General features: G+C 36.8%; 1 protein-coding gene across 1 annotated transcript in view; it reads left to right on the forward strand.

Moving 5' to 3' along the window:
* Window positions 1–5,904, forward strand: part of NXPH1 (neurexophilin 1) — a 281,080-nt gene extending 275,176 nt beyond the window's left edge. Inside the window, exon 2 of the mRNA XM_004431390.2 lies at window positions 3,996–5,904. Coding sequence (XP_004431447.1) covers window positions 3,996–4,757 — 762 coding nt within the window. The 3' untranslated portion in view covers window positions 4,758–5,904. The remainder of the gene's footprint in view (window positions 1–3,995) is intronic.
* The last annotated feature ends 8,153 nt before the right edge of the window (window positions 5,905–14,057 follow it).

Here is a 14,057-nt window from a genome sequence, read left to right on the forward strand (position 1 = left end):
CTAGAAGAGAAAAACAGAAGCGTAAACAAGTTAAGCAACTTGCCCACATCCTCCAGCTGTTAAAGATCACAGGCTGGATTGGGATCCGGGTAGTCTGACTCCAGGGCTCACACTCATAATCACTACAGCTGTGCAGAGTATGGTTTAAACTAAATTTCTATTCTACCTGAAAATTAGAGGTTTGTCTGCCTGTCTGCCTTTTGAATAGATGGGTTCTTCCTCCTTGAAATCATATCTCTCACTTCCACATTTTTTTCTTTCTTCCCCCATATGCCACCAGTAAATTACACTCTAATTCCCTTTTACCTCCTTCTTTGGGACAATTTCATTACTGCTTCATGAGCCAGTGCACCATAGATGCGTCTCATTACAGCCCCTCTCCTTGATCAACTGTGTTGATGCTGAGATGAAAATACCAAGCCCATACCAAATGCATGCCTGTATTTATTCTTCTTGCCACCCAAATAGTGGGAAACTATCTATTTAATTCCAGGTAAACATCAGAGAATAAGATATGCATTTATTTCTTTTATACCAAGAATAAATATAAAGGCTGCAATAAGGATAATGCTTGTATAATTAGACAATTACAGATTTGGATGTTTGACCAATCAGATTTCATTGAAACAAAACAAAACAGACAAATACATACAAAAATGAACTCCAGAACCGAAGATCTGTACTACTCTTATCAATTAATGTTTTAAATTTTATATTATAGCTACTCTGTTACAGAAAAATAGTGTAATTTGCAATGCACTTCCTTCAGGCAATTAGTAGAATTTTAGTTGTTTCTATTAGTTTTATAATTATTATGATATAATATTAACTATGGAAGTACTACAAAAGTATTACAAACTATGAAAGGATTACACTTTTGATATTAGAGTAAAAATTGTCCCATGGAGGATTGGCTTTATTATCAGGCAGTGGGGATAATGAGAAATTTCATGCTTTTCCCTTAAGAAAACTCATACATTTATATGTATCATCCCTTTCCCCAAAGAATATTTCCCTCTCAATTTCATCCCTTTAAGACTTAATATTTAGTCCTTGTTAAAAAACAAAATGAATTTTGCCGTTATTGATCACATACTGCTTGAGTGTGATCCATTTCTGGAATGATGTTTTGGCATGAAGAGAATCTATAAACAGCAAACAGTTTGGGTGCAGGGGAAAGAGGAGAGAGACCAATTCAAGGGTTGAGCAGAAGTAAAGGGGAAGTACCTAGAACTAAGGAAAGTTGGCAGTAGACAACCTTCTCTCAATTCCCAATGTTTGCCCCCAAATCAATAACGGCCCATCTGATAGCCATCTTCAATTCCACACAATGGGGTTGTTCATTTTTGTTAGGTGATATGTTTGAGAGTTCAAGTACATGAGACTGGTCTGTGCTTCCCTTTGATATGACCACACTCCCACCATGATCTGTCCATTATTTCTGGGCCTCATCCCGTCCTTGGGATCTGTTTTTCGATTGGTCAGTGTTTGTTTCATTAACTATGTGCACAATGGCCTTCAGGACCTTTCTACTAAGTCATCACTATTGCCTTGGGGATCACAGCAGATGCAACTGGACCCAGGCTAGCAGCCTGAAATAGTTGACAAGCTTTTGTGTTAGCCTGTCCAATGTTTCAGTCTTGGTTTGTCAGAGTGCAGTCCTGGGACATAAACCCATGATAAAACCTCATTTTCTCTTAGATGCAATGAATTTATGTGGGGCTAAACTTGCAGGGTTTTCTAAGCTCAGCATTATTGGGAAGAGACCAGTTTTGGCTGGTATTTTTTTCCGAGTAGGCATAGACCCACACCATTCATGTTGTCTCAATTTGAACTGGGTAGAGAAGAGACTATTTGCTAGCTGGTAGGCATTTGTGAAAAGGCAAGATTACAAGATCTAAGTGACTTTGTTCTAGCTTAGATTACCAGGATCCCCTGCATCTATGTCCCTTGGGAACCCATACTATGCAGGTTCCGCGTACTTGACTGTATAATTAAGAGCAAAGCTACTCTCAGGACAGACTTCCATATGTACCATTCAGTGGCCTTCTTTTTCTAATTGTCTTTACACATGGGCTTGGGATTCATAATAACAGCTAAATTTAATTGAGCCCTTCCCATGTGCCAGCCACTGTTCTAAAGATTTTACATGTCTTACGTCACTCAGTCCTTACAGCAATGCTATGAAGTAGGTACCATTATTACCTTCACTTTACTGATTCAGGAAACTGAGGCTTAGGGAGGTGAAATAACTTGACCAAGGGCATGCAGCTTGGAAGGGGCAAGCTGAGAGTAGATCCCAGGGAGAGTGGCCCTGAAGTTCGTGCTCTTACTCCCTAGGGATTGGGATAGAGTCCTCCTAACATAAGTGGCCGAAAAAAGGCCATTCTCAGGCAGGTTTGTATTCTAGCAAGAGGCCTGCACAGCTAAATATATAGAGAGGTCCCTAGAATGCATCTCTAATTCCTAGTGTGCCTGAATAAAAAAAGCTTTCCAAGATCTACCTCCCATTTTTTTTTGGTGAGGAAGATTGGCCTTGAGCTAACATCTGCTGCCAATCCTTCCCTTTCTGCTTGAGGACAATTGTTCCTGAGCTAACATCCATGCCAACCTTCCTCTGTTTTGTATGTGGGATGCCTCCACAGTGTGGCTTGATGAGCAGTATGTAGGTCTGTGCCCGGGGTCTGAACCTGCGAACCCTGGGCTGCTGAAGCAGAGCGTGCGAACTTAATCACTATGCCATCTGGCAGGCCCCTTGACCTCTCATTTTGAAAACAGTTTGGAAGGAGACTAGAGGGTCCAAAGAGGCTGCTGAGTGGTAGTCAGGCTCACGTCTGAGACAGGTCTCAGAATTAGTTCTGGAGGGGCCTCTCGATAGAGGTCTATTGTGAAACTTGGCTTTTTAATGGGCAGCTGGGAACTCCCTTCAGCAGCCTTACCCTAGAATAGTCAGTCCACATCTTAAAAGGTTTGTCTGTATTGGCTGGTTTGGTTTCTGTGGGTCCTTGGCTGTGTTCCCTTCTGTCCTTGAGCCCTCCGTGTCAGGATCAGAACTTTAGACCAATCAAGATATTCATTTATTTCTTTTATAGAGGCTGTGATAAGGAAAATGCTTATATAATTAGGCAAGTACAGCTTTGGATGTTTGACCAGTCAATTAGATTTATAGTATATCTGAATCCCTGGTCTAGTTGGGGATCTAATTCCTTCTAAAGAGGCAAGACTAGGGTCCCAGGAGAACAATTTCTGAATGTGACTCTCACAATCCGACCTTAAATGACCTCTTTGTCATTGACCATGTGTTTTGCTTCTCTAGAATGACAATTATTTATAAGACATTGTATATTAGATGTTTTCATTTATGTCCCTTTTTCTAGGCCACATTTTAAGCCCCTTAAGTTGAAAAAATTACATCTTGTGTGATATGTTCCTCACTTATAATAAGTGATAATCAGCATGTTATTTTGTTTGACCAGTTAACATCTACTAGAGTCTCTTTGCAAAACTAAGTTTTCTAACATGATCGTGGCATGGACTGCTAAATAGGATGTTGGTCGGCATATTTTAGAGAATCATACAGTTTTAAAGCTTATGGTAATTTTGAAGTCGAAAAATAGCATAATGATTTGCAAAATTTTGCTTCAAAAGTGTTTGGATTTTGGTGCTAAAAATAATTACTTTAGTTTCATTTGTGTTTGAATTCAATTTGCTTTATTCACGTTAGGTGGCCATTTCCTCGTCAAAGTCAATGTTTTTACATAGTCTTTCGGTCATGTTTAGTGGTTTTTATCTACCTACACTCTGTCTCTCCCATAATTATATAAAAATTGAAGTGGTATTTTATCATATCTTAATAAATATTAGCCAGATGCTGAAGGTACTTTAAGAAGAATTGCCATCATTTAATTCTGATCCTCTGAGAAAGAGCTTGGATCTGTGTGTTGGGTGTTCTCAGATACAGAGGTGTAAACGTCATTTTTCTGTTCCATTTTCAGGTCACATGTGCCAATTTAACAAACGGTGGAAAGTCAGAACTTCTAAAATCAGGAAGCAGCAAATCCACACTAAAGCACATATGGACAGAAAGCAGCAAAGACTTGTCTATCAGTCGACTCCTGTCACAGACTTTTCGTGGAAAAGAAAATGATACAGATTTAGACCTGCGATATGACACCCCAGAACCTTATTCTGAACAAGACCTCTGGGACTGGCTGAGGAACTCCACAGACCTTCAAGAGCCTCGGCCCAGGGCCAAGCGAAGGCCCATTGTTAAGACGGGCAAGTTTAAGAAAATGTTCGGATGGGGTGATTTTCATTCCAACATCAAAACAGTGAAGCTAAACCTGTTGATAACTGGGAAAATTGTAGATCATGGCAATGGGACATTTAGTGTTTATTTCAGGCATAATTCCACTGGTCAAGGGAATGTATCTGTCAGCTTGGTGCCCCCCACGAAAATAGTGGAATTCGACTTGGCACAACAAACCGTGATTGATGCCAAAGATTCCAAGTCCTTTAACTGTCGCATTGAATATGAAAAGGTTGACAAGGCCACCAAGAACACACTCTGCAACTATGACCCTTCAAAAACCTGTTACCAGGAGCAGACCCAAAGTCATGTATCCTGGCTCTGCTCCAAGCCCTTTAAGGTGATCTGTATTTACATTTCCTTTTATAGTACAGATTATAAACTAGTACAGAAAGTGTGCCCCGACTACAACTACCACAGTGACACACCTTACTTCCCCTCGGGATGAGGATGAACATGGGGCTGAGACTGAAGCCTGAGGAATTAAGGTCATATGACAGGGCTGTTACCTCAAAGAAGAAGGTCACATCTGTTGCCTGGAATGTGTCTACACTGCTGCTCTTGTCAACTGGCTGCAAATACGCTAGTGGAAAACAATCTGATGTAATTTCTACCCAGTCAGCTTCATCTCTCAGTATAGTTGTAAATCACCACAGATTTTAAAGCCACACTTGAAGACATGCTCTCACACATAGATGTACACAAACACACACTCCTATACATTTCAGCTTGCGTCTGTCATGATTCCTGTCCAGAGGGCTTTCATTGTCTGACTCACAATGGTTCAGCATAAACTATCATCAAGCAAAAGGATTAACTTGACAGTGAATGGAAATCTCTTTTAAAGTCTCGAGTACATGCTAATCAATAATCCCCACTCATGCATTCCTACTGCTTGGAGTAGCTGTACTGGTAAATACTACTGTAGGAGTATCTGCTTGTTAAAATGGAAAAAATGTGTCTTTAGAGCTCAGTATTCTTTATTTTATGAACACAACAAAGTGTAGTAACTTTTTTCCAGCATACAGTAGGCACATTCAAGGTGATACAAGATGGCTCTTTTTTCTATGGAGGGAGCCTGTTCTCAGTAAAGATGAGCAAACATTTGGAATTTACATGTGGGCAGACATTGGATTACAGCTTTCATCACCAATCACTGGACTTGTGCAAAGTCAAGACCAGCTAAGGCTGCTTAAAACAAGTTCTGATCATTATGTAAGAAGGGAAATGCCTGACAGACACCATGTAAGTTATAAGTGTCTGTCTTATCTTTACTACACATATTGTAACAAACTCAATATCTTAGTCTTCATTTGTATGAATGGTTTGTATTGTACATAGTTTAACCAAGTGTTGTTTGAGCTGCTTATTAATATTAACTTGTACTTGTCTCTCTGCTTGTTATTGGTTAAAAAAGAAAAAAAAGATATGAGGAATCCATTTTATCAATGTAGCTGTGAACTCCATAAAAAAAGACAAACAGTGTACAAAGCATTTATTCAGCTCAAGTATTGTTGAAAGCTATACATATACAACATTACAGTCTGTATTTAGATATTTTATTTCTGGACAAAATGAAATGTACATAAAAATAAAATGCTTAAAGTTGAGTTTCAATATGTACTTGTGTAAGATGGTGATTTAAATGGTTCTGACAAGAAGAATGTGCTGGAATACAGTCATGGTTTTGCATCTCATGTCTCTAAATGTGTATAGAGCTATCTAAATTGCTATTAGTTGCCCAGTCAAAACAACTTAGGAGTTTCAACTTTAAGCCTGGGAAACAGTTGTGGCATACAGCATTGCACACATTTTTGGTTTACTGTCATGCTAGTTATTCAAGAGTACCAAAAATAACGAACATAAGGAGATAATTGAGGTCTCCTGAATTAATTATAACTAGTTGGCTTGTTTCCTGTATAGAGTCTCTATTTAGCAGGGGGATTGAGAAGAAGGTAATTTTTTTTCTTTAAAAGAAATGCAAGATGTCTGAAGATTGTTGCTGACTTCCTGATTCTACCGCAATGACTCAACTCAACCGATAAAATTATAACAGCAGTGGAGGGCTTTAATACTCAATTTACCTATGCCAAATGGGATCAATTTATCTACATAGCATTGTTTATGGACATTAAGCATTCTTTTAAAAAATAATTACTGTACATAATCCCAGCAAAATAAACAGAAGAAGAAATATGCAAGGTAACCCATTTTTAAAGTCACCAATTGGGGATTGGGACATGAAGAGTCTCAAAGGTTAACCAAAGAAGGCAAATTAAGAACACTAACCCATTCTTCTCTTCACGCTGCATAGGGATAAGTATGTTTTCGTATAGAAAATAATAGAAGTCCTACAGAGAACACAAAACCACAGAGTTCTAAAGTGAGAACACAATGACTGATTTGACTAACGAGAGCCTTCAACTGCAAATCAAAGACACATCATTCTGTTAAATGTCCGTCTCTCAAAATCCTCCAGTATGTCTAGAGAACCATTTATATCAATGTATTTATTAATTTGCCATGGAATTTAGAAGCTAATGTTAGAACAGACTCTCTCCAGCACAACAGGCAATAAGAGCTTCATGAGTTCCAGCTGTGGGACATATTTGCCACAGATGAATATTGTTATTCTGGGGTTTATTTATCAAAGTGATTGATCACTTAGGAGTTAGTTTGCTCTTAGGAAGAAGGGGAATAAGTGAGAAGGGGAAAATCCTTTTATTTTTAGGATCATTTGATTGGTAGATCGCCACTTTCTTTATGTGGTCTAATCTGTCCTTCTGTAATCCAAAATTCAAGATGAGATGAAAATACGCTTCAGTCTCTACCTGCTCTCCAACCTCCTCATGAACTGTTGCTTTTACATCTTTATAAACACACGGAACATAGCTAACTAATTAATGTTCAATGAATTGAATTATTTTTCTGTTGTTTTTCTTTAGAAGAGAAACAAAAGAAAAAGAAAATGTAGCAAACTTCCAACAAGGATTTCAATTTTTAAAAATCCAAATTTTCAGGACTCTTTTTCTGGACCTGTATGCACTTATCCCAAACTCCTACATCATCAACACCTCCCTCTGTAGTTTAGAAAAGTCATGATGATACAGAATTTTGATTCAAAAGAAAATTTATTTGTATCCAATATACTCTTCCCCTTTTAGACAACGAAGTGGGTGAAGGAAGATGATGCATATGAAGGTTCAAAGGTTCAGATTAAAATCTTTATTAGATCAACTTGTAGCTTCAACTAACTGGTTAGTTAAGTTTTAATTATGCTAGAAAATCATTTGGTATTTGGAAAAAATAAACTTTAAGCTGCACTAAGGAAATTAACTTCTCTAGAATCTTAAATAGTATTTCACACATTTGCTAAGATACAGAAAAAACTTCAAGGTGGAAATAGATAGTATCTGATGCAAACCTGGGTTTGTGATCACCTATTGTTCTTTTCAGAAACATTTCAGTAAAATTGAAATTATTATGAAGAACTGATTATTGCAGAATCTTGCCTCATGGAAGAAAAATGATACAAGTTACTGGTTTATCCATTTATGATAAAAACAGCGAATTGTCATGGTTTGGTTTCAGTGGGCATTCTTGGGTCCATGGCTTTTGTGAGAATTTCTCTTCATGAGAAGAAGTGTAACTGTTAATAGCACAGTGCGAAAGTTCTGGAAGTGATTATTCTGCAAGTAATTGATATACTTGTTAAATTTAAAACTGTGGACTGGGAATCTTCAGGTTCCTACATTTCAGCAATAAACTGTAAGCCATATTTTTGCACAGAATAGATTAAAAAAACCATGAGAAGCCTGAGAAAGTGTTTGTCTTTTCCCTTTTCCCCACTGCTTTACATGTAAGAAGCAGCTTAACCAATATAAACTGCTCTTTGGAAAAGCAATTTGCATTTCCACCATCAACTTTGAATGCCACGTTTTAGCCCGAAGCAAATTCAAATGGTTGTGTTTATAAACCTTTGAAACATTTGGTTGATATACTAGTTTCAGACATTTATTGATATTTATTTAATTATCAATCTATTTTATATCTATTATTTTTCTCTACATCTTTATTTAAATGAAATGCAAACCAGTAGATGCATTAAAAATTAATGCATTTAAAAACATTAATTTGCATAAAATGATTACTATTTACCTTGTTTGTAGGTGATAAAAACTGAGTACTTAATAGCCAGAATTGAATCCTGAAAAACTGATTCCTAGGTCAGGCTTTTCTCAGGAGTCCCAAGAATATTGAAGAAAGATTTCAGGTGTTGGGAGCATAAGAAAACAATCTTTCTTAATTTAAAATTGTGGTGTATCATTGAGTTTTATATCCAATACTATCAGAAATATTTTTAGGTAACCATTTTATGGTTACTTTTCTGTTTACTAGGACGGCAAAGAACAGAAATCCCATGAGCGAGTTTTAGTTTCAATTTGGTTGTGCGAGCAAACAAATATCTAGAGAAACAGTCTAATATTAGGAGACTACTGGTGCCAAGCAGTTGACCAAGTGTCCCAAGTTTGATTAAAAGCACTTTAATATTCAGAATTCTGCGCTTGCAGGACTATGCCTTTTATCACTGATGGATTGGAGGATGACTCTAGAGATCAGAAGTGATGACTGCAGAAGGCTTGGAGACTTTGTCATCGGCTGTGATGCTTGTTGCCACTGGAAGTGCCAGGTGTTGATTCTCCCAAATTCTAACCAGTGAACTAGACATACAGCTAGCTCTGCTCACATCATCCTCACCTGGCAGGCGCTGGTTTCTATTTCCTAATCCTGTGTCAGGACTCTAAAGAGACAACTAGAATGTTAACTGCTCTCTGATGGTCAAATTCCTTGACTCAACCACAGGAGTAAACTTGGCCATTGAGATTGTGACTATTTAAAGAAATAATGCAAGAAAGTTGTTAGAATGCCTCTAAGGCTGAATAATTATTTTTATTAAATACTATATATACTATTGTTTGTTACCATCAAAATTCACTTTGTGAATTTTCTGGAATCCAGTTTTATTATTAAAATTAATTTCGCTTTTGCATAGTATAAAAGTTTTCAGTAGAAAGCATGGTCAAGTGACATCTCCTAAGCAGGTTAAAAATATTTAATGAACTTTTTTTTAAATGGAGGTATAATTGATATATAACGTTGTATTAGTTTCAGGTGTACAACATAATTACTTGATATTTGTATATATTGTGAAGTGATCACTACAATAAGTCTAGTTAACATCCGTCACCATATATAACTACAAATTTTTTCTTGTGGTAACTTTCAAGATATACTCTCTTAGCAACTTTCAAATATGCAATACAGTATTATTAATTATAGTCACCATGCTGTACGTTATATCCCCATGACTGGTTTATTTTATAACTGGAAGTTTGTTCATTTGACCCCCTTCACCCAATGTGCCTACCTCACCACCCTTCCTCTGGCAACCACCAATCTATTCTCTGCATCTCTGAGCTTGGCTTTTTTTTTTTCTTTTTACTTTCCACATATAGGTGAGATCATATAGTATTTGTCTTTCTCTGACTTATTTCACTTAGCATATTGCCCTCAAGTTCCATCCATATTGTCACAAATGGCAAGATTTCCTTCTTTTTTGTGGCTGAATAACATTCCATTGTGTATGTTTATATATACACACATATATATATACTTATAAACATACAATACATGTATATGTGTATTATATATATATATAACAACCACATTTTCTTTATCTATTCATCCATTAATGGACACGTAGGTTGTTTCCATATCTTGGCTACTGTAAATAATACTGCAATGAACATGGGGGTGGATATATCAGGTTGTGTGATGCCTCCAGCTTTGTTCTTCTTTCCCAAGATTGCTTTGGCTTTTTGGAGTCTTTTGTGGTTCCATACAAATTTTAGGATTGTTCGTTCTATTTCTGTGAAAAATGCCATTGGAATTTTGATAGGGATTGCACTGAATCTGTAGCTTGCTTTGGGTAGTATGGACATTTTAACAATATTAATTCTAATCCATGAGTAAGGAATATCTTTCCATTTATTTGTATCTTGTTCAATTTCTTTCATCAATGTCTTATAGTTTTCAAGGTACAGGTCTTTCACTTCCTAGGTTAAATTTATTCCTAGGTATTTTATTCTTTTCGAAGCAATTGTAAAAGGGATTGTTTTCTTAATTTTTCTTTCTGATAGTTTGTTATTAGTGTATAGAAACACAACAGATTTCTGTATATTGATTTTGTATCCTGCAACTTTATTGAATTCACTTATTAGTTATAATAGTTTTTTGGTGGAGTCTGCAGGGTTTTCCATATAAATATCATGTCATCTGCAAATTGTGACAGTTTTACTTCTTCCTTTCCAATTGGAATGCCTTTTATTTCTTTTTTTGGCCTAGTTGCTCTGGCTAGAACTTCCAATACCATGTTGAATAAAAGTGGCGAGAGTGGGCATCCGTGTCTTGCCCTGATCCTAGAGGAAATGCTTTCGGCTTTTCACCATTGAGTATGATGTTAGCTGTGGGCTTGTCGTATATGGCCTTTATTATATTGTGATATGTTCCCTCTGTACCCACTTTGTTGAGAGTTTTTATCCTAAATGGATGCTGAATTTTGTCAAATGCTTTCTCTGAATCTATTGTGATGATCACATGATTTTTATCCTTCATTTTGTTAATGTGGTGTACTACATTGATTTTATTTGTGGATGTTGAATCATCCTTGCATAGTTGGAATAAATTCCACTTGATCATGGTGTATGATCCTTTTAATGTATTGTTGAATTTGATTTGCTAATATTTTGTTGAGGATTTTTGCATCAATATTCATCAGGGATATTGGCCTGTAATTTTCTTTTCTTGTGGAGTTCTTGTCTGGTTTTGGAATCAGGGTAATGCTGGCCTCATAAAATGAGTTTGAAAGTGTTCCTTCCTCTTCTATTTTCTGGAAGAATTTGAGAAGGACTGGTATTAATTCTTCTTTGAATGTTCTGTAGAATTCACCAGTGAAGCTGTCTGGTCCTGGACTTTTGTTTTTTGGGAGGTGTTTGATTCCTGATTCAATCTCCTTGATAGTAATCGGTCTGTTAGATTTTCTATTTCTTCATGATTCAGTCTTTAAATCTGGAAAACAAAACATTAAAGAACCAGCAATGTTTTAAATGAAGTCATACCAATTCTAATCATCTTCATCAGTTTATTCAGTCTCCTGTAATTAATTCTTGTCTTGCTTCATCTTGGGTTAGCAGCTTTATGAATCAATCAGTTTTCCATTAGAGCTTTAGAAATTCTTATCCAGTTCAGTGTTATGATCTTAAAGTTAGCAGAAACCTGAATTTTTCCGAGTCTTTTCCGTGAATCTCCTTGAACATGAAGCACTTTGCATAAACGCTTTTACAAAAGCATTGGAGTAAAACAGTAACTGTCTGTAAATGACACAAGATTTACATATGGCCATGGTTAGATACCTGGGCAGAGTTCACTATAAGCCAACTGATAGAGAAATTTGATTATTTCTGTGACATACATTTTAAAACAATAACTAGAATTATCATTAATAACATTATACTAGGACATCAAATTTTTAGGAATTTCATATGATTTCTGAATTACTGATTTTAAGGATATATATCCTATATAAATATGATCTAAGAAGGTGAATTATTATTTTTTACTTTACAGTGTTTCCCATGCAATTTAACATATTAAATAAGCCTAAATAAATGAACATTTCTCTCTTTATAAGGAGAAAGCAACTCTTTTGAAAACATGCCTGTTTTTATTAAACAAATAAACTTTAGCTTTTATTTATTAAAGATTATTCCAGGTCATGCAAACTTGAAAAGCATTTAGGTTAGTTTCCATATTTCTGAGAATTTTAGGAATACTTAATTTATATAAACTCTTATTTTCTTTAAACCAACCCAATTAAATAGAACTCTTACAAATTAATTTTGGCAATATCGCCTGGAGGTAGAGGAATATCCCACATCTATAATACACATACATAGACATACATAAATATATAGTCAGATGCAAGTGGAAACCTTATGGTTTTCATTCTATAATTTTAACCGTGAGTCAGTACAATACAAAACTCACTAACAGTTGGATCCAAATTGTGTTTCTGGCAGATAGACTAAGTTAAGGTTAGCTGCTCAGACTGCCAGTTTTTTTCACTAAACATTTTTTATTTGCATGCTGTAAGGATCCTTTTAGAGCTATTTTTGGAAGCATTTTGTCTTTTAGAAGATTCTGGATACCAATCAAAGAATGCACTCCATTGTCTCTGAGAGGTTTGAGATGCTCTCTCGTCAAGGTGCATCTTAACGTAGACTTATCCAATTTAAACCTTCCCCAAAGTGGCCACTACAATTCCAAATTATCCAAAAGTTTACCCATTTTCCAAAAAGGCACAAGATCCTGGTCCCTAGTGGGTATACATATGGGGAGCAGGAGTTTTTTGAGGGAGGTGGAGAAAGAGTTTTAGACTAGGTGGAATCCATCTTTGCCTTTAGATTCCCTAAGATATCTTAAGTATGAGGAGACCTATTTCTTAACAGCTGTTCCAAAACACAGGGAATCGCATGTTTTCTCCCCTTTGAATAGAATAGTGTGACTTACCAAGAAGCTTCAATAAACAAAATACAGGTATTCCCAATAAAGTTGGAGAGCTCAAGACACAAAAAGAACCGAGCTTGGATCCAAGAGAGACTTACCCTCAAACTCCAGGGTGGGTGAGAAAGCAATGAGCTCAATGGGCTCTGTGGGGACCAGCATCTCTTTTCTCACTGGCCTCACGTTGTTGGGGGTCTTCTTTGGATCCCATTTCTGATACCATGAATTGTCAAAAGTTCAGAAATAACAGAAGAAAAACCAGTGAATCACCAAAGTAGTAATGAGAACAGTTTATGGTGCACATAACAAAAAGACAGTTTGCAAAAAAAAGACAGGGAACATTCAAACCAAAACATGGAATGAGGCTCAGGGGTATATTGTTATAAAGCAGCTTACATATTGAGAGGGCAGGGACTGTTTATTCTTCACAATGACTGGTTATAATATTCAGATTTTCTTTGAGGGAAAGGAATGCAAGTCCCTAAATGATGGGGAAGTGGTAAGTGGTTAGCTCATATCAATTTTGGGAAACAGTTCAAGTTATACTTACGATTTCTAGAGGCATAAATAAGAAATGACCCAGGTCTAATTAGTCTTACAAAAGAAGCTAAATTAAGCTTTGTTTGTATGACTAAACTAGTTTTTTCTGCTCAGGATATTTTCAAGGCTGGTCTCTGATTGTTTTTAATTTTAACAGGTGGAATAAAAAAGAAAAAGATGGTACCTGGCAGCTTCAGCAAGGCAGAGGGAGAGTGTGAAGATGGTGTGCACCAGACTCCGTCCCCAAAGAGAATCTCAGCAGGCCTCTGCCCCTCATTACAATGCTTTAAAATTAGCAAATGAGCCTCTTTCATGTAAAGTCTGGGTGTTTTTCAAAGGGCTGCTTCTGCCCTGGGCCCTGGGGCAAGTGAGTCTGCACGCAGGCCCTTTAAGGGCCATTCCTCAGTTCACCACAGTCCCGTGGATCTCATGGGCATGAGCCCTGTTGGTTTTGAAAGCTAGATGTTTTGGCGGCTTGTCTCTCAGGTGCAGGTCTTAAAAGTTGGGGTGCCTAATGAAGGGTATGAAGTCTTCACTCCTCAGAGAGAAGCTCCAGGTTTTGAGTTCCCTCCCGATTGTGGGTCTC

This window comes from Ceratotherium simum, chromosome 1 (assembly GCF_057802395.1).
Source record: "Ceratotherium simum simum isolate JZ-2026a chromosome 1, ASM5780239v1, whole genome shotgun sequence".
Taxonomy (NCBI): domain Eukaryota; kingdom Metazoa; phylum Chordata; class Mammalia; order Perissodactyla; family Rhinocerotidae; genus Ceratotherium; species Ceratotherium simum.